The sequence below is a fragment of the Mytilus galloprovincialis genome, chromosome 2, assembly GCF_965363235.1.
Source record: "Mytilus galloprovincialis chromosome 2, xbMytGall1.hap1.1, whole genome shotgun sequence".
Lineage (NCBI taxonomy): Eukaryota > Metazoa > Mollusca > Bivalvia > Mytilida > Mytilidae > Mytilus > Mytilus galloprovincialis.
Window position 1 is genome coordinate 24,889,582 of NC_134839.1, and position 22,476 is coordinate 24,912,057.

General features: G+C 30.3%; 1 protein-coding gene across 14 annotated transcripts in view; it reads right to left on the reverse strand.

Annotated features, from left to right (window-relative positions):
• Positions 1-3,155: 3,155 nt before the first annotated feature.
• The window catches only part of LOC143063210 (poly(rC)-binding protein 3-like), a 126,478-nt gene continuing 107,157 nt past the window's right edge, over positions 3,156-22,476 (reverse strand). For 9 of the 14 annotated variants that reach the window (XM_076235200.1, XM_076235201.1, XM_076235198.1 and 6 more), the window contains 7 exons: positions 21,885-22,013; positions 19,930-20,049; positions 14,889-14,961; positions 14,227-14,310; positions 13,446-13,596; positions 12,978-13,097; positions 3,156-10,550 (listed from right to left, as the gene is read on the reverse strand). In XM_076235200.1, the coding sequence (XP_076091315.1) occupies positions 10,154-10,550; positions 12,978-13,097; positions 13,446-13,596; positions 14,227-14,310; positions 14,889-14,961; positions 19,930-20,049; positions 21,885-22,013 (1,074 nt within the window). In that variant the 3' untranslated portion in view covers positions 3,156-10,153. Of the gene's footprint in view, positions 10,551-12,146; positions 12,191-12,977; positions 13,098-13,445; positions 13,597-14,226; positions 14,311-14,888; positions 14,962-19,929; positions 20,050-21,884; positions 22,014-22,476 lie in introns of all 14 variants that reach the window. The other 5 variants (XM_076235211.1, XM_076235207.1, XM_076235209.1 and 2 more) reach the window with 4 other exon arrangements.

Here is a 22,476-nt window from a genome sequence, read left to right on the forward strand (position 1 = left end):
ATATTTTCTAGTAGTCTGACATTAGTTTTCATGGAGGAAATTCAGACACATCACACGAACTTAATATATTCTGTAACATTAAAGAAGTATATGTATGCCCATCCGGCTTCCGGAGAACCTGAGATAACCTCCCTGCTTTTTGGCGTGGTTCGTGTTGCTCGGTCTTTAGTTTTCTATGTGGTGTTTTTATATACTATTTGTTTTGTCTTTCAATCGTTTTTTGTTTTATTTTGACATTACATTCTCAGTTTGGGAACCTAACTAACTATTCGATATTCCTTCTGTTCTATCCAGACTAACGCGTTAGATCAATGCATTTGAATGGGAGCATATAGTTGGACCCCCCCCCCCCTTTACTCTGGGTTGGGACCCCCCCCCCCCTTTTTAAAATGGCTGGATCCGCCACTGTTCTGTTCTCATGATTCCTTGATAACAAAATATCTCTAATTTCTGGGTTTTTAATAATTCCACTTTTCTGACGTTGAGAAGATCGTCATTAGAAGTATTGACGAAACAATTAAACCGGTTATAAAACCTTGTATGGGAGTAAATCAACATGACATTTATTTCAAAATGAATTATTAAATTTAAGTTTTAATTAATGAGTTCAGTGTAGGTAATCACTATAAGAAAGAGACAATTGAAAAGGAATTGAAATTACCAACGTATTATTTAAAAGTTTATAGCATAATATATATTGAATTGCGTTGTTCTGCGTGTCTTTAAAAATGTTATTCATTTGTTAATTAAAAAGGTCATAAGAATATATACTGATTACACCATTCATATTTAATATTCTGGTATTTAAAGTAATTAATAAAACTTTGTCATTTATTATCCTTGTTACCAAAATTTGCGTAGTGTCTTGTCGGATACTTACTTTTGATACTGTATTGAACTGTAGACCTCGATGATCTTGTTATTGCATGCACACCCAAAGACTTGTTCGATAATTTAGTTAATTTATGCCTATAGAGAAACGTTGTTCACCGGACTGGAGGGAGTGTAAGTTGTAGTTAATTGTGTACGAATTTAACAGATATGATGACCAGATTTTTTAACATACTGTGGACAAACAAATATATTTTGTCGGCTCTTATTATCTGTTAATTTGGAGATTATTACCCCATCCCGCTTGTTGAAGGATATCAGTTTTGCTTCCAGGAGATCAGCTTTGCTTGTAGATAGAATATAGGAAGTCAACTCTGTTTAAAGCAGCTAGGCTTGTTTGAAGGGGGTTAGCATTGGTTTGAGAATATCAGTTGTATTTGAAGGAGCTGTACTTTGTTTGGAAAATATCAGTTGTATTTGAAGGAGATACACTTTGTTTGAAGGGGGTTAGCTTTGGTTGGAGAATATCAGTTGTATTTGAAGGAGCTGTACTTTGTTTGGAAAATATCAGTTGTATTTGAAGAAGCGGTACTTTGTTTGGAGAATATCAATTGCATTTGAAGGAGATGTACTTGAATATCAGTTGTATTTGAAGGAGATACACTTTGTTTGGAGAATATCAGTTGTATTTGAAGGAGATATACTTTGTTTGGAGAATATCAGTTGTATTTGAAGGAGATACACTTTGTTTGGAGAATATCAGTTGTATTTGAAGGAGATACACTTTGTCTGCTAATATTAAGGAAGTCAGCACTGTTGGAAGAAGTTAAACTTTGTTTGAAGGAGGTTAGCCTTGCTTTGAGAATATCATTTAAAACTGTTAAGTGTTTTTTGTGAAAGTTACGGATTTTGTTATTGGGGGAACGCACAGCCACAATGTGATTGCAATGTAGACCCCACTCCTAGATAAGGGGACGTATGATAACTGAAAACAGTAGATTCACTTCAGGTTCTTTGAATTGATCGTGTGCTGAACGTCCAGTGGCATATATTTCATGCATATTAAGAATAAATCCCCCTTTTAAAAGATTTAAAAGTTTAACCTCTTGCTTGAGCAATGTTAAGGGGTTAACTATGAACAAGATCTTTGCCTCATCTTAACTTCACTCATTTTGTTGGTTTGTTGGCAGTATCTGTTTATTATAAAAAATGATGTGGTATGATTTCCAATGAGACAACTCTCCACTAGAGACCAAAAGACATAGGAGTTTACAACTAAAGGTCACCGTACAACCTTCAACAAAGGCAAAACCCATACCAGTCACTCATTAAAGGCACAGAAATAAAAATGTATGCTATATTGTTTGAAATGAGTTGAATATTCAATAAAGGATGAGAATGTTGGAGCTGCATACAACGTGATGCATAAATACACATGGTACTACTAATACACAAACATCAGTCCATCATTGGATTGATTGATTCAGTGTTGTTTGTCTTACAAAGTTGACATTACTGATCAACATCAAACTTGGTTATGAAAATTGTAAAGGACACAAAAAATGTACCAAGTGCTTGTTGTTTCATTTTCTCGTACTGTGTTAGTTCCAGTGGGTACTGTAGAGGGAGCTTTAACATGTGTAAACTTATTATTATTCAATAGGTATACTTTTTTCTTCTCAGATGAATTTTTGCAATTTTCCAGAATGAAAATCATGGTTGTTGAAATCTATTTTGATTTTGTCAGTTCTGGTTGTTAATACATCGTTTTCTGAATTCTATTATAAAACACTCCAGATTTATGGTGGTACTTGTCAAAATTTGCTAGTCAGGTCAAACCCATTTAATGAATATTAACATTTCTAAATTAGATAAGATTGTTGTGCACTCACAAAGAAACCTTAATCCAAACATATGTTCATTTTTACATGTCATGTCAGGGCATTTTATAGCTATTATATATATATATATATAAATATAATAGAAGAGTTTTGCTCATCGTTGAAGGCTATACAGTGGCATAATCCTTCAGAATCATTGGATAGTTGTCTCAATGGCAATTATAAAGTATGTCTTTTATTTTCATACTAATTCTTATTCAAGTCCCGAGGTTCCTCCTTATATGTACATGTAGCCAATGTTTTTTTCTTGTCTTATTTGAGGACAATATGTGTTAACAGATCTTTGGTAGAATCTGTAACTTGCCTTGATTTATACAAAAGTTGCCCATCATTTACAATAATAAAGAATAAAGAATTCTAGTTTAATTGTTTGATTTATGTTGTAGTTGGCTTGTGTTCTTCCTATAAATAACAAACAATAAGTAAATCTTAAGAGGTGCAGCACCTGTTTAATGACTTTTAATCATGATAATAATAAATAAATGATAAATAGTTATGATGATAATTACCCTTTTGAAAAACAGTCCGATTTCACTTCACACATTTTCACATGTAAAAAACCTCTCTGGTCCCATTTATAAACATTCATTACGGTCACTCTTTATAAGTACGAAAAAGTACAGTCACATGTAAAAATCAAAACACTAAAATACTGTTAAGTCTCTAACTTCTCAAAGATAATAGGACATAATTTGGTAAATGGGAAAATACATGGAGTTTCTTCTCTAGTAAAACAATGAAGTTGAAATGATGTTAGCAGAAATGAAAATGATCTTACAACCTAGCTGCATTCTGTTTTTAATATTTTAATTCATTTTATAAAATTTAATCATGTGGCTGCTGAGCTTTGAAGTTTCCCCCAGTTTCAATTATAGGATGAATGTCAATAAATGGGTTCAGAAATTATATAAAATTACGTAGATTTCTACAAAAAAAAAACAAAAAAAACAAATCAATTCAATATACAAGATTCAACAGTTATATACAATATGTCAAAAGAACACAAAACAAAAAGTATACCCCATAATAAATCCCAAACATACCCCTAACACAATAATCCCTTGATGTACCCCATAAACAAAATATTAGAGTATACCTATCAAGGTAACAAATCTCTAGGTTTAAAACTGAACTAGAAAAAAATGTCTAGATAATGCTAATTACGCGGGGATTGAGAATTATGAGTATATTTTCCATCAACATATTAAAAGTGCATTTTCATCATTTTTAAACAAAACTGTTAAAAATACTACAAAATGTCTATCATAAAAATCAAATGATTAAAAATAAAGGATTGTTACATAAGCTATAGAAGTACCCCCATTTTAAGCAGACATTTTGATATCCTCTTCAACTAGACATTTGATATCTATTACTTGAACAACATGGTAACACCTCAGTCTTTACGTCAAACAAATGGTGTGATGTCCTCATTGAGAATATTGTACAATGACAAGTAATGAATATTCATTAGTATTCTAAACCTGTATTCATGAAACACCTGTCAAATCTGGATCAAAATCTTAAGGTGTTCCAAGTGTTGACATATTTCACTAAATAAAGGATTGTTAATGTTTCTGACCTGCCTGTCTATAATTGAAGTACTTCAATAACTTGAATCAATCATTTGATATGTATATGTTTAAGTTTAATTAATTAGGACCTCAAATTCAAATTACATTTCTTAATTCTGCACTAGGGTATTTTAAATACAAAAAAAAAAAACCAAACATTTTGCAGATTTGAATCATTTCTTAGTAAATCTCTGTGCAGGACATACGGCAGGGGAGATTCCTTAAAAGTGAAACAAATTTCAAAACTTTTGATCCACAAAAGACCTAGGAAGGATATTTTGATCCACAAAAGACCTAAGAAGGATATTTTGTTGCAAAATAAAAATGATTTTCCATTTCACATTGTCAATCAATGATTGTATAACAATGCGCACATATTACACATTGTCAATCAATGATTGTATAACCATGCACACATATTACACATAATTTATCACAGTCGTAATATTACAATATATATATGCCATTAGCTGTCATCGTGGTGTGAAGCTGAGATATGCTTTTTTAGTACAAGTTTTCATTGCTACTTCGATACAAGTTAAAAAAAATAATCAAGTTTTCTTGAACTTTCTTAAAGTTATCATTCTATTGCAATTCTGACTTTTGATAAATTATAAACATAATTTAACATGTTTTTTATCTTATTTTTTTGAAAAGATCTGTTCCGTTTTCCACAAAAATGTTTTTTTCATATTTTAGCTCAGCATAAAGGAATGCTTTATGAACAAAATAACTTGCTTCCAAAATTTTAAAGAAAGATGTTATTTAAAATGAAATAAATGTTTTTTATAAGACGACCAACTTAGTAAATATTTGTATAAATAGTAAAAACAAAATGTGCAAATATTTGACTGAGTATGAAAATATGACAAATATTGCACTATAAAACAACTTAATTTTGGCTATGTAAAGCATGGCTTCACAATCAAGCCATAATATGCTTGTAAATTTATAAAAATTTAATTTATGCTTCCAATCTGAAAAAAATATGTAAATGATTCTCACTGAAATATTTTTGGCATGAAAAAAAAAAAAAAAACATTAACTAAATGCTATTTCAAGAAAGACAACTCTGTAAAAACTTTTGGTCTTTTTTCCAATCAAGTCAGACACTAAACTTTTTAAGTGCTGATTGTCTTTTAAAAATAACAACAAGTGATAAAATCTATTAAAATCTATGGTCCTCTCCACATTTAACGAATTCCCATTCCGCACATCTCTGATGTTATCCTAAAAATAGAAGAGTACGAACAGATTTAAAGATTAGACAGATAAAGAAGAACTGTTTGAACAACTTAGAACACAAAAACTTTTGGCAATAAACAACAAATGGCAGGACAATGAACTGGGGCTATTAGAGTTGGACCCCTTAATAAAATGTATTTTTATAAATGGCAGGATTTTCAACAATCTCTCTCTAATTTCTACTTAATTAACTAACAAACCATCCACATTAAAATATTTTTTTTTTTACAAAATTGCACTCACTACCCTTGTAAAAAAATAAATGCCATTAAAGATGTAAGTCAAGTTATCAAAATACTGAAAATAGAGGTATCTATGTTAAAAAAAAGAACACTATAGCATTTTATGATAATCTTGGGTTAATTTAAGTTTAGAAAATTAGAAAAAACCATGTCTTAACCGTTTATTTTCCAACATCCAATTAGGAAGCTTTTTGTAAAATGAAGTATACTATTTTCTTGTTTAACCAAAGACCAAAAGTAACCAAGATTATCAGAAAACTTACAGACTAGAAAGAACTAAGTATTGAAAGCACCCAATTATATTCCAGGAATAAATAGAGTAAAATGACATTTAAACAAGCCATTATTCCAAGCAATAAAATTCTACTAACCAACCTATACCACATACATACAGGACAAGAACTATGGCAATGGAATTAATTATGTACAACCTGAACACTAGAATCAACCCATGTTTGCTAGATCACTCAACTGTAAGGTCCAAATGAAGTTTTCAATATAACGTTTGTATTGAAAATGATTTAATAAATCATGGTTTTGAGTTTTGACTTTTGAGTAGTACTACAAAATTAATTATGTTAGAAAAATTAGCTTTAAAAAGTGAATATGAATTGCCTGTTGACGGAGGTTTGAGATCCTACAGTATAACTATGATGGCAAGAGGAACAATTTAGTGCCAAGCAGCAATTCTCCCCAGTATGCCTAGTTCCTTCTGAAAGCATTTTTCAAGTGCAATAATTCCAAATGGCATTTGATCCAGCAACCAAGTCATGGCATGTACTACTAATTTAAAGTGTTAATTTTCTATAGAAGGAACAACAGCACTAGTTTGTGAACTCTGCAGACAATTTTCTTTATCCTTTTTACTTAAAAAAGAAAATATAAAATAATCGAGAAATTATGCTCCCATTTGCCTTTTACATATCTACATAATTTTTGTTATTGTGATCTCTAGCTCACATGGGTAGAATTTATACAAGAAAAAAACTTCAAAAAAGTGTGACCAAAGTTTGGCAGTCTGTTTTGAACAATTTTCAAAACATTTAAAAAAAAATCAAAACTTTAAACATTTAAAAATACTGCACTTAAAATTCAAAATCTATGATATATGTGACTTTATATATAAATAAAATGCAAGTTATATATATATATATATTGTATCTTTATGATAAACCCACAACAATCTGTGATTAATATTGCAAACATAATGCTTTATATTGCAGCAAACCAATCAATTATGCAAAATCACTAAAGCTGAGGTACTCAAAAGGGAATTAAAGATAATTCAAAATATATATATGACTCTATACAAGCTTCAGATGTTAGGTAGGTTACAGTAGATTGTCTATCTGCTGCTTCAAACTCATTTGACCACTTGGTATACCTATGACCTCTTTTTTAGGTATTGGCCAATTTAATCTACAGTTTATCATGTCTTGATACCTTAAGTTTAAACACAAAACTGGCAAACAGAGAATTAAAAAACCCAGCAGGTCACCAGTTTTTTCTTATCGACTTTAGGGTACTATAGTAATATAAATCTTAAGTCTATATGAGGACTTTGAGGAGACAGATTTTTGTAACTTTCAAGAGTCATACATTGTTCATGCAAAACAAGATTTAAGTTTTAAAATGGAATATTGCAAATATTGGGACTAAATAATGTACATAAATCTTATATAACAAAATATAATGAGCATCAGGTATGGATAAAAATCCAACTTCTTGAGACATATTTCTAAAACAATTACTTGTCAGCCTTACTGAATAAAATAAAGGTTTTTGTTGGAAATACACCCCATATTGAAAATTTATGAAAAGAAATTTCAGGTTCATTTTAACAAATAGTTGAACTAGTATAGAAAACTACAAAACTGAGTAACTTATTAATTTTGCATTTTTCTGGAAATGGTTTTGTGTTCTTTAAATAATGTGTAGATTGAACTAGACCTATAATATTCTTGGTGCTGAATAAATATATTGATGATTTTTCCAGAAAACACACAAATCATTCGGTACAATTTGTACTATGTGAAGGTAACAAGTAATTGTTTCATTTGGATTTATGTAAATACTTGTCAATTAACAAATACCAAGGGGAAGAAATATTTGGCAAGCATCAAATTTAAACAATGAACCTATATAAAAACTGAACTACTTTCCTAATAATACAAGTTTTTTGTTCACATCAACTAAATCAGTAATATTTTCAAAGGATTTCTGTCTATTCAGCACCTTATATTATATAAACTTTTATTATTTTCCTACTTCTCTTTAGGGGGTTTTAATCACTTTACTTCCATTCACCAAAAGATTAAATAAATTTGTGGTTTCTAATCCAATGATAAAGAGTTCAGGTAATTTTTCAACAAGTATCAAAAATATTTTTTTAATTTGGCCTATTTTACGTTTTCTTGTAAAGACCTTTTCATTTCGTTTTATGCAAACATGCTCAAATTGTGTCACTTGTTGATGGCAAAATGTAACATTATCCCATAAATATGGATGTTTCTTATGTTCAATTTTTTGATAGAAAATTGATCATTATGCCATCCACAGCATTGTCTCAGCATGTCTGGATGTTATATTAAGAATATCTGCCGTTTCTGATATGGACAAATAACCTGTATATAAGTTAAGACTAAAGATATATAACTATGGAATACAAATGACTTAGAATCTGGCTAAATGCCCTTGAAACAAACAAAATGGCATTAAACAAAAAATACACTGCTACCCTGATAAAATTGACGGATGATTTTTTTCATTTGGAATGTTAACCTTCTAATGGATGACCTTATACACCTAAATATACATACATAACACCATAACTGTACTGATAACCATCAGTTTTATGAATATGTGCTAAATGTTCAAGTGAAATAAAATGTGCCGGTCAAACTATGATGGTCAGATTGTAATGCAGTAATACAGCAGTACCACCAGTCATGATATCTTAAGGTCAAAGGTCTTTAGAACTGTACAAAACATTCACTACTGGACAATCCCTGATGATTAAATGGCATATAAACCAAAGAGAGATAACTCTGTGATCCTTAAGTCTTTAACATTAGTCCTGGTAATACTACTGGATACTAAATTATTATCTTATTTGGGAGCACATAAAACATAATGGAAGTATCCATATTTGAATATCACAAATGATTGGAAAGTGTTATCTTGTGTAAAATTGAAAAGCATTATGGGTAATCATCCCAAATTGCCAGCCATTTTAATGTTAAAGAGTCTTTTAATCGACTTTACACAAGATGTACTAAAAATCATTAGAAATTCTATTGCACTTTTTAACATTAATCATACTAAAGTTTAAAGCACTATCATGCACAAATTCATTAACTCATTGTAAGATTAAGAAATCTGATAATTCAATGAATTTAAATATTAAACAAGAAAGTTGGAATAATTGGTACCATATTGAAAATTTAAAGTATAGCATGCTGGCTCATATTAACATTGCCATAACAGTACAATTTTTTGATACAAAAAAATAAATTATATTTTTTATGAATATGTAAGAAACTGCTTATTAAATATAACAACTATTAAAACGTCTGTATACATGCAGGTTAACATTGATTGGACACATTCTGGCTAATCATAGGAAAATATAACTCCTACACACTTTATACATCATTTTTGGCGGAAAAAAATCAACAAAATGAAATCATTGAAGAATTGAGAAAAGATTCAAGTTGACAACACCAACACAACATTTATGATTTATTTTATAAAATAAGAAAAATAGATTATTTTTCTAATTGTTTTCGTCTTTTTTTATACACAAAATTGAAAATATAAAATTTGAATCAGTCAAGAAAAAGGTGATATGTTTCTAATTAACAAGTTTTTAACAATTACTTTAATTCATATCTATACTGCACACTAAATTGTGTAAATATATACATATCAAAAACAAACTTTTGGCAAAAAAAAAAATAAACCTTTAAATGTATTAACCAAAAATAAACATTTTAGCAATTATCAATAACTCTGATACATTTCTGTATGAATCTATCATATTCAATAATGATTTCAAAGGAAAACAATTTAACAAAATAAATAATGAGACAAAGTAACATAGGTCACATGACAAGCATGTGACCACATCACATCTATGTACAAACGGAGCAGCTCACTTCTTTCCGGTTGAACTAATTATCAGCATTCAAGGCTGCTTTTTAAAAATTCTTTCATACCAAGGAGATCCTTGAAAAAAAGGCATTTAATTGTCAGCTTCACTGATGAAAAATATGATGTAAAGCTGTATAATTATTCCTGTTAAGCACAACGATCTAGTGAGGTGCTCCGATTGTGTGCAATAACAATCAACACAAGACAGTTAGTAGGGTGCTATTTTCTTCCTCTCAGTCAACATAGCATTTGCTGCCACCCCGACTCGCATTTTATTCTGTTGTACAGGAGCCTGTCCTACTGTATCTATCATTCCAAAATACTGGCCCAGTTGATATGGAACTGCTGGCATTTGTTTCAAGGCATTCATGTTCATAGCGTTCATGTTCATGGAGTTCATGTTCATAGAGTTCATGTTCATAGCATTCATGTTCATTGAGTTCATCGAATTCATGGAGTTCATGGCAAGTTGATTCAATGTAATTGCATACGGAGAGGCCTGCAGCTGCTGAGGGGACTGAACAACAGAGGTCAAGGGTGATGCAGATGTTGTTGGGATATTCGAGGTAGTCGGGTCAAGGGTCAAATTCTTATGCAATTCCATGCTGCAGAGAAAAAAAGAAAAGGGAGGGATCTGTATTAGAACAGGATAAACATAAAATCCACAAACCAGGCACATGTCTACATTATACACAATGCCAAATAATACTTTTAAAGTGTGAACTAAAACTATACATATAAATAATAATAATGGAATTTATAATTTCTTCAGCCCCATTTTAGTTATACTCATTTTCTTGAAATTAAGAAAGTTAAAATTCAGTCGACAAATATCTTTTGAAAGTGAAAGTAGCATATAATACAAAGATTTTAAGATTCTATAACACTTAAGGGAGATAACTCTTTACAAGCCACCCGATTTCAATGGAATTGTGAAATAATAGTCTTGTATCTCTTGTTTTTGGCTGTTGTGTTTTCTCTTTACAGAGGCTTAGTTCTTAATTATTAGATTGACTGTTAATTGCTTAATGTCAAGTGGCAATTTAAATACTTAAAAGATTTTCAAAATATCAAATAGTATGACATCAGATACAATAGACAAAGTATCTGAAAGACATGTTTTGAACCCTTGTAAAAAAGTCTTCGTTCACCTTGCTATCAAGTTAGTGTTAAAAGAAGCTTATAACCAGAAGGAAAAAAAAATAAGTGGAATTTTTAATAAATTTGAACAACAATCAAATTTGATTAACTGATCTTTGCATAATTCACATTTAGCTGGATATTTATTTAAGTATAAATTCTGACAAATGGTTCCTAGTAGTACTTAACATTTCTTATGAAAAATAGACAACATGTTTTTGCTTACAATATAAAAATGTCACAGGCCTATTTTGTTTGGATCTCTCCCCAACCTACAGAAGGCAAACCATCCATACCATGGATATAATTTTTTTCATTCTGCCGACCTTGGTCGAAAGTGAAAATAGTTAACAATAAAATAAACAAATGTTTATAACAGATTAATGAATCTTAACAAATTGCTGTGCTTTATTAAGGTCTGGTTTTTGCAAAAAAATTCAGATAGTCTTTACTTTTCAGTATTTTCACAGCAAAATGATTAACACCTATTCTTGACAATTATCTATTTGAGCAATTGCTTGATTTTTTTGTATATGTCAAATGAAACAAGAAACATTTTGTGAATATGATTTTTTTTTTAATTAACTTTCTAAATTATTTAAAATCTTTTTAACTTCTGCATAATATTGTCAATTTTCAGAGCTAAGTTTTATAAATATCTGTTGAAACAAGTAATATACCATGCAGAAAAAGCCAAGAATTGTATAAAAAGGACAGAATACTGTTATTTAGGAAGATTTTTTACAAAAAACATGCTATGTTAATAATGAAATATAAAAACTGTTCTCTAGACACAAATTACAACAATTATCTGGGAAGGAAAACAGGAGAATTACAAAAATAACATTTTATAACAAAGAGGATATCACTAAGTGCAGTTATGGCAATCAGACACGATTGAGGTTACCTCCCTTCAAAATGTTAGACGATTAAGATGCCTACAGGTATCTTAAATCCAGGCATCTTAATCTTCAGGGCAAGTGTATAAATATTGACCATAAAGCACAAGAACACATGGTATAAAACGGGGCAATTGATTGTGGAAGATGAATTTCATTTACCGTTATATTGTCACTATCAGTACCAAGGCTGGACATACATTATACTGCAAAGCAAAAACAGTTTTGCCTGAATTTTTTAAATCAAATTACACCAACCAAGGTGAAAAAAGACCACTAAGAATGTCATACTTTCTAATAATCAGAATAGTCTTAGGTTATGATATAAAATTATTTATATACCATAAAACTTTCAAACGATTAATAAATCATCTTATTTGGGTCTAACAACAGCAGCTAATTATTTTGTTCTTTAATTTTGTTTACGCCTAACAAGTTAACAATAACAGTTTTCTAATAGAACTTTATATCAAATTATCTTTGGCAGTGGAATTTTAAAATGTTTGTAATTTTGCAACAATCATTGAGCACTCAAATTAAGTAACTGCTGTTTTACTATAAAGTTAAGCAGTTGATAACCCCAAGCCTACACTCATCCCTACTGTTATATTTAAAGCAATATAAAACCATGCTTATTAAATTAATAATTAAATGTAGAATTATTCATTCTATTTTCATCTTAAATTAAGTGTTATTATCTAATTTCAATTCAAACGCCAAAGGTCTAGCACATTACTGCACTCTCACAAGAAGATACATAATTTATTGTTCAATTATAAAAACAGGCAAAGTGAAAGACCTCATTTTCTTTATACATTGAAAAAAAACTGCACAAACAATTCTTTACTTTGACTTACTGGAAGACTCAACTCTTCACACTGTTGGTGTGAATAATTAACAAACGATTAAGGCTCCCTGATATCTAATGCCATAGTCAAATCCTAATAAATGAGGTCTCCCACAATGTCTGACAAATATGTTTGTTATACTAACCTTGTGTTAATTAAATACTGTGCCAATCCAATGGTTTCTATTGTACCAGTAATTGTCACCTTACGGTCAGGGGACCCTTCCTCTGCATTGGAAATTTTTATCATAGCACCTGACATTTGTCTGAAATGAAAGAGAGGTTGATCGTTGAAATTCATCTTTATATTATGACATTACATGTTTCACTTCTTTCGCAAACAACATGACCATATTGAAAATGGATCTTTATGTATCTTTTTTAAAATAAATTAAGGTATGGGATAGCTCATTGTTGAAGGCTGTAACTTAACCTATAGTTGTTAATTTCTGTGTCATTTGGTCTCTTGTGGAGAGTTGTTCCATTGGCAATCATACCTCATCTTCTTTTTTGTAGAAGATATACTTGTTTATTTACCATATATATACATAAGCGATCTTCCTTTTCTATTGAAATTTGTAAGTTTGACAAGGATGAGCATTTCATCTATTTACCTGATTTCATTAATTTTCTGTCCCCCTCTACCAATAATACATCCTATTAAGTCGTTAGGTATGGAGATCTCATGTGTCTGTTGTGTATTCTGGGGAATAGCTGCCGGACTGGCATGTCTGTAGGCTACGGGAATACCAGGAGCATGATGCACTGAAAGAGGGAAATTCATACATGAAATAATCGTAATATTTCTGCAAATTATGTGGAATACAAATATTTTGCTTTGTTGTTTTCAGTTTTTTTTTTCAGATACTTTATCTAGTATGGAGTATGATGATCTAGTATGGAGTATGATGATCTAGTATGGAGTATGATGTAGTGGATAGCAGGTCCCTTACTTTATATCATCACCTCTTTATATACTGTTGAATCATTTGTTTTCATGGGTTACAACAAATTTCGTGGATGAAGAAAAAAATAATTTTGAAGATATTTGATTTTATTAGTCTAAATATAAGCAAAATTTGTTCTACACCTAACATATAAATTCAGTTTCATCTATACCCACAAAATTTATGAAAACTGGTATCCCGCTAAAAATAATAAATCCTCAGTTACCAAATGTGTAGACTCTGAAAACATCTGTTCTGCATCTATTTCTCAGAAAAACAGATGGTGGTATCACCATTACAAAATATTTATTATTACAATAATCATGTCTTTTGACTAGTCTAAGAAATGTTATAGATGTAATTCTCTTTTAGTTTGTTTTTGAAATACGATTCATTGTGTTCCTTTATTTACTGATTTTAATCAAAACAAAGAATAGAATCTACTTGCTTCTGTCTGTTACGAAATAGTTTGCTTTCTTTTGATTACAGAGAAAATCATTAGTTGTTCCCTGGTACCAAGGGACTTGGCATGCTGTAAATATAGGGGTGAAATAGGTCAAAATATTTGCTTATTGCTCCAAATGCAGATGTCAAGAGATTTTTTATCATGTAGTAGCAAGTATGACTGGACATCTGATTTCCTTAATATATTCTGAAGTTTTGTTTGCTATTTTTCCCCTATGTAATTGCAAAGTCCAAAATCCTCATGTTCTTTGCACATTGCATCATATCATTTATTTTACAATTCAGAATTGATCAAGAGTCAATAAAATGTTAGTACTGTTATTTAACGTCCCTAATGATTTTTAATTATTTTATTATGTGTCCAGAACATTTTATCTATAATGGTTTGACCTAATCATTATATCAGGTTAGTGAACAGATTATAAGGATTGTATCTAGGATTTTGACAAATAAATGGGTCAACCACCCCTTGTCTAGCAAAAACAGGAAGAAATTGTTTCCATTAATTAAACACAAATTCCATAAAGTCCAATATTAATATTCTCTTTGTGTCCTTTCTATCTTCAAATATTTCATAACTTTTGAGGGGCAATTACATTTAGTTCAATCCTAGATTCAACCGTGATATTATCATAAGAGACTTACTTGGAAGTAAAGGTTGTGATGTTGGAATTATTGGAATACCCTGCTGTAATGATATCTGATGTAATTTGTTCATCTGAAATATAGAAAAAGGTAAAATTACAAAAATACTAAACCCCGGAAGAAAATTCAAAACAGAAAGTCCCTAATCAAAATCTCAATCACATCAAATGAATGGACAACAGCTGTCATATTCCTGACTTGGTACAGGCATTTTCGTATGTACAAATTGGTGGATTAAACTTGGTTTTAAAGCTAGCTAAATCTCTCGCTTGTATGACCTTTGCGTAAAATTCTATATATGCAATACAATATAACTATTAAAGGCTTGGTACTCTTGTTGTCATAGTTAATTCGGTAAAATGCTTGACTTTTGTTGCCATAGTGAATTTGGTAAAAAAGCTTGGCTTATGTTGTCAAAGTAATTTGGTAAAAACGCTTGGCATTTCTATTCATAGCAACACCTGTGGAAATCATATTGAATCAGTAGAAATATTGTCTTTTCAAAATATCTGAAAATTTCCGATTTGTGATTAGTTTGACTGCAAATAAACATTCTTAAACTGATTTTTTTTGTATCATCATTAACAGTATTATAGACATGCTAATCAAATCATGTAGTAGAATTTATACATTTTCTCTTCCCAGAATTTTTGATAGTGTTAGGTATAGAACCACATCCTTAATTACAGAGACTTTGTTTGTCATGGCTGTCAGTTAGCCTTCAACAAATGTTTTTAAAATCCCTTTGGTATTTTACACCATTTTTTACACCACTTTGAACAAAGTTTAAGGTATGTAGACCTTGAAATCTCCTTAGTCAAGTAGCAGGTTGCATACTTCTTCTAGAAATACAGATCTGGTAATACAATGTAGGAATATTTTTTAAAGTTTTCTTTTTTTTTTGTGATACCGATATATGAAAGTATTAAAAATAGTGCAAACAATAGAAGACTACATGTCATAATACAAAAAAAATAATTACTTATTTACAAATGGGTTGACACTATCAAACTGCACTATATAAGGTTTACGACTGGGATTAAATCATTATTGAAGACTATACAGTGAATATTATCTTTTTTGTGTGTTATTTAGTTATCGGTCATTCAATTAAGGTGAAATTTGCATTTTCACCTTTATTTTTTTTGGAAAGTTCCTTTGATCTTTTTATTATTTGAATAAATCAGAATAAAATCTCACAATTTATGTATCCATAAAATAACAGGTCTTTTCAATGGTGGGTTACTGTCTCCTTGATATTTATTTACCAGAGATTTTTTTTATACATACCTGACATTAAGAAATAAAACTAAGCTTAATAAAAGGCCATTTCCTTCTATGTAATGTATCATTTCTACCTTGTTAAGATGATTTATTTATGATTTCCTATGAACTTGTATACTGACTGTATAATAATAATTCATTTTTCTTATTCAGCTTTGATGATGACAAGCAAACAATATATGGTACATAAAGTTTGACATTCAAACGCTTCCAAGACTAATATCTTTTGAAGAAGACGGTAATCCCCTACGATGACAATGGTATTTTCATTGTAGAAATGTCATAAAAGGAAGGAATGCAAATCAAAATTTTTTTTTTAATATTGTAAAAAATCGATCATAATCCATTATATATATATCTCATTTTGAATATATCTTATTAATTGTGTAGGTAGATATTGTATTAATATTGTTTTATTTCCACTAGTGGATCAAAGTTATGAGAAAAGGAAGCATCCTGATAGCTAATGTTTTTTTGTCATGAAGAGTCCTAATAGCTAATGTTTAATGTCATGAAAAGGTTAACATTGTATTAAAGATATCGTAAACTTTAAAACAGTGACTTTGTGTTTTAAAAACTATAACAAACAAACTATAGTTATATGCATGTATGCTTGATATTCAAATCCAGCAAACTGTAAGATTCCTTTTCGATTTTGATTTATTTTTAAAGAAATACAAGATTGTATGGTTGTTGCAGAGAACAAGTCATCAACTAAATATATCTTCATTTTGCTACTAATAAAAATGAAATAAAGTTTTCTAAAGATATGTTTAATGCAAATGCTTTTATTATCTAATGTGGCCAACTAAAAAAAGCCATACTTGGTGTTTTCCAACAAAACTGTAAAACCTTTGTTTCAATGTTTTTTTAAAGTAAACATGATAGATAATTGTTTCATTTGAAATCGTACTACAACTCCTTACTTATATATTTAGACTCTTTCCACTTTGGACATATCAGGCCTGACCAATTGTCAATATCAAACAAAGTGTCCTGTACTTCTATCAAATTTTATACAAAACTTGCTGAGGTTCAATTGTCCTCTAAAAACGTGAGAAATGTCTAATCCTTCAATATCTAAGCTGCTTATAAAATGTGATGTCGACAGTGGTGTTGTGTTGTTATAAAAATAATACCTCTGGATAAATAAAAGACAGAAAACGTCTGCCTACAGACTGATAGTAAATAGAAATAATGCAGTACAAAACAGGAAAGCCTATGGATTAGTGACGATCGTAAGGGATTTAATTTCACGCACTTTATATTCCATATAAGCAGGATTCATTATACGAACGAAGCAGGATTTACATGATATTTAGTACGGAGTAATGAAAAGCTCTCTCTTTGTTATCATCAGTCTTAATAGATAAGGTTAATATCCTTCTATTTTAACTGGTTCACGTTTATTTTGCTCAGTTCTGTGTCCTTGTATAACAGATTTTTTTCTTAAAATGACTAAAGGCTGTTAGCAGAATATTTCAGCATTCAAATACATATGGCCAGTCCATATTTTAATATACTGCGTCAGTATCACCATGATCACAGTCAACTAAAATAGACCTCTTTATGACAACTGCCTTACTATACACTTCGAGTGGCAAATCGGTTATTTTTGCATAAAATTCTCAGTCTTAATTTGTAAGTGAATCATATTGTTGTTATTAGTCTGTAGTTGTCATGGTGTTTCTAAAGTACTTTTTCACAACATAATTATACAAGAGTGCACACACTGAAATGTCTCGCCTTCTTTACTAATCATTGATATTATGTTGATAGTCCAAAGTATAAAGCTTTATTACAACTGTCACATAAACTTAACATTAACCAAGATAGCTAAACAAAGACCAATGAACCATGAAAATGAGGTCAAGGTCAGATGAACCATGCCAGGCAGACATGTACAGCTAACAAAAGTTCCATACAACAAATATAGTTGACCTATTACTTATAGTTTAAGAAAAATAGACCAAAACACAAAAACTTAACACTGTGCAATGAACCGTGCAATTGAGGTCATGGTCAAATAAACCTGCGGGACTGACATATAGATCATAATATATTTCCATACACCAAATATAGCTGACCTTTGGCATATAAAATTAGATAAAAAGACCAAAACTTAAAAACTTAACTTTGACCACTGAACCATGAAAATGAGGTCAAGGTCAGATGACATCTGCCCGCTAGACATGTACACCTTACAATCATTCCATTCAACAAATATAGTAGACCTATTGCATAAAGTATGAGAAAAACAGACCAAAACACAAAAACTTAACTATAACCACTGAACCATGAAAATGAGGTCAAGGTCAGATGACACCTGCCAGTTGGACATGTACACCTTCCAGTCCTTCCATACACCAAATATACTAGCCCTATTGCTTATAGTATCTGAGATATGGACTTGACCACCAAAACTTAACCTTGTTCACTGATCCATGAAATGAGGTCGAGGTCAAGTGAAAACTGTCTGACGGGCATGAGGACCTTGCAAGGTACGCACATACCAAATATAGTTATCCTATTACTTATAATAAGAGAGAATTCAACATTACAAAAATTCTGAACTTTTTTTTCAAGTGGTCACTGAACCATGAAAATGAGGTCAAGGACATTGGACATGTGACTGACGGAAACTTCGTAACATGAGGCATCTATATACAAAGTATGAAGCATCCAGGTCTTTCACCTTCTAAAATATAAACCTTTTAAGAAGTTGGCTAACGCCGCCGCCGCCGCCGGATCACTATCCCTATGTCGAGCTTTCTGCAACAAAAGTTGCAGGCTCGACAAAAACTATTATTAACGAAATATTATCTCTATGTAATTAATTTCATGAAATTTAGATTATTTCTGTGTAAATGAAGACTTTTTTTGTCCGTGAGATGATTACCTTTAATATGACAATCCAAATTACGTAACACTTTTGCTATTTAAAGAGCAAAAACATTGTACGACACATCAATGGAAGATGGCATTTGTCTTTTGTAAAATGCATCCCCCTTTATTCTATCTAAAAGCATGATTTCTTACTGCATGTCCACGTTACACAATAGTCAATAGGTAACCATTAAAAGATCAAACTGTAGTATATTTATGCAAGTCAATAATTCCACCATTTTTCATAAGTCAGCCATCTTTTCAGAGAAAAGTGTATAGTAATTGTTTGATGTTATAATGCGGTTATTATGTACAACACATAGCTACAGGCTACAAAACAGCTGTCTATATATAGGGGTATGTTTGACTTGAAGCATTAGTTCACAACACCTTGCCATTATTGTTACAAGGGCAAGAAGAAGCTAAGGTTTAAAAAAGACAATTTTATAATAACATAGATATCTTTCTCAAGCATGGATTCTTCTATTGGAGAAAATTTAATGAAGAATTTTTTTATGACATTATTCCTGATTCTTTTTTCAAATTTTTATAGAATATTTATCTCAGACAGACCATAATTCTTTTTTTCAAATTTTTGGTGTCTATTTCATATGGCAAAAAGTTCCAAAAAATCTTCGAACAGTCTTGAGAAAAATACATCAATCTATATATCAAAGTTAAAAGTACTTAACTCTTAAATTATATATGCCTCAATTTTGTATAAAAGAGGAAACCCACAGTTAAAATGATCCAAGATTTTGAAGAAAAAAATTTGTATACTTTTAAATTGTATAATTAATAAATTTTTGAAAAAGCATACATATATGATTTAAGATTCAGTTAGGTTACTATAGCGATAAAGTGTACTCACCTCTGGTATTGTCAGTGGTATCTGCCCACCCGGAACTGTATATGCCTGACCCCCAGTGAAGATTACTGGAGGGACAACGGGTTTTGGACGGTATTGGATTGTTGCTCCCTTGGGAGGGGACTGCAGAGGAAAGAGGAAAGGAACCAAAGGTTAAAGGTAACATCGACAGGAAGTAGTTATAGCTACAAGTTTCGGTACTAAATTAAGTCAAGGAATTAAGCAATAACCATGGAAACATTGAGGGAGACAGGCATTTATTAATCCCGAGTTTGACTGCTGGAAAAATTTACAGAGAAAAATGTGTTTATCTGAGATTATACTGAACATTAAAACACGTTAAATAATCCTGCACCAATTTTCTCAAACTTGTGCTTTTTAAATATGATCTTTATCAATATATAAATAGAATTAAAAAAAATTATAAATACATGAAAACACATTCTGTATAACAGTAATTTTTCCTTCTAAAAACTAATAAAAAATAATTTAGCAATGAAATTTATTTTTCAAAAAATTAAACACAAAATGAAACAAATCTTTACAATTTTCAATATGCATGATTTTTATAACTGAAGAGAATATCAATTAAAGTTTTCAGCACAAGTTATTAGTGAAAATGGGCATTTTTGTTAATTCATGCCACTAATTGCAGCGTTATATATTTTTGATCAATTATAAACATGCCTAACTATATAAGATTGCCTGTTTTTCCTAAAAAAATATATTGGATGTAATAAAAAGTCTATGATAAATAAGCCTGTTTAACATTAAGTTATTCTTGCTAGTCATCTAAACTTATTCTTAGTTTTATACTTCATTAGCAAAACTTTCAATCAAAGCTGTGATTTTAAATGAATATTTCAATTCTTGATGGAAATGTAAAATTTTAAGCAAAGCAATAAGCAAATAATCAAATTTTAATTTTTATAATGAGAAACTGTGTAAAACTTTCATTCATTACATGTTTGACTCATATATAAAGAAAGATTTGTCTCAAAAGGAACACATATAAAAAAATGGTCAGGAAACAACCCCTAATAAGCCCCATTATGATATTTCAAAATGTTTATATATGCGCAGGGCCAATTTTGTTATTGCTATTTTATTCAGAGTGAAAATGCACAGAGTGCAGTTTCAAGTATTTCAATATTTTTCTGCATTAGAAAACTTGGATCAATAAAAAGTTTTTTTGCAAAATATCAATACTCTGCACGTTTTCCTTTTAATCCTAAAATCTTTGATTTATATAAAGAATTAAGCTGACTAAAAATGAACGTGATGTTATATCTTTTGCTTCATTTTGTTTAGCTGAAAGGCTGGAAGGTATTTGTTGCAAGTATAACTCAGATGTCAGCTGCTTTATCTTGATTACAGAAAGATTAGAAACAACCTTTTTATTTTTTTGGTTAATTTAACACAAATTTTTTCTTCTAATTAGCAAACTATTATTATGTACGAATGACTAGCAATTCTCATTATTTTAATATACTGAATAAGACAATAAGGGAAAAATTACATGGTATGTCTCGTATCCTGAATGACCAATCATTTACAAAGTTTCAAAATGTCAGTTTTTTCTTTACTTTAATATAATATTTGCACAGCTAAATTTGCCTTAGAAATAAACAGGAACAATACGAATTAAGATCTAATACTGCAGAGTTCAAAATATATCTATAATCTTTAATATTTGGTGATGAACTTGTATAATTCAATTTTGAAAAAAAATCTTTAAATATAGATAATGCCAGAAAAATAATTTTCTATATAACTTCAAAACTTGATCAGAAAGCTTTCAATAAAATTTTCAAAAGTGAAATTGAACTGGAAGAAACAATTTTGAACTCCTGCACATTGAAAATTAAGAAATTCTAATAGAAATTGATTTTTTCTTTTTATAAATGTATGATGAATACACAGTAAGCCTCTACATGACACAACATAAACACACGTACCTCCAACATGATGTTACAGATATTCTGTATACATGCTGTAATGGCGTCTGCTGTGCCTGACACAGTCACAGCTCTCTCTGTGGAATTCGGCAACATTTCTGATGCTACCTGTATCTGTGCACCCGTTGTCTGGAAATGGAAAATGAATTCAATAAATTGATTTATTAAGGCTTTTTTTTTTTTTTTTAACTTTCATTGAAAGGAAGTTTTTGATGCTTTTTTTCATGTTGGTTTCTTTAGTACTGACAAGAGAAATGTTCTATATAAATAACCCTAAAAAATCCACTTAACATAGGGCTTTTAAGTTGAGGCTCAATGTTTGAGGTCCTAAAAGACATCATGATCTACTTTACAAGACAAAATAATATAACAGTTCAGTAACAAAAAGAAATTTTTCTGTAGTAAACTTCTACATGTATAGCTATGAAATAAAACTTAAGATTTCAGTCAACCATTTTGAATCAGGTTCAACAAGAATATCTTTAGAATTTGGGCCACTTTTGCTTACCTATCTTTAGATTATAAGAAACCTATCAAGTCAAGAGCCTGGCATTAATAACCACACACAAAGACAGATAGGCTTATACTAAAA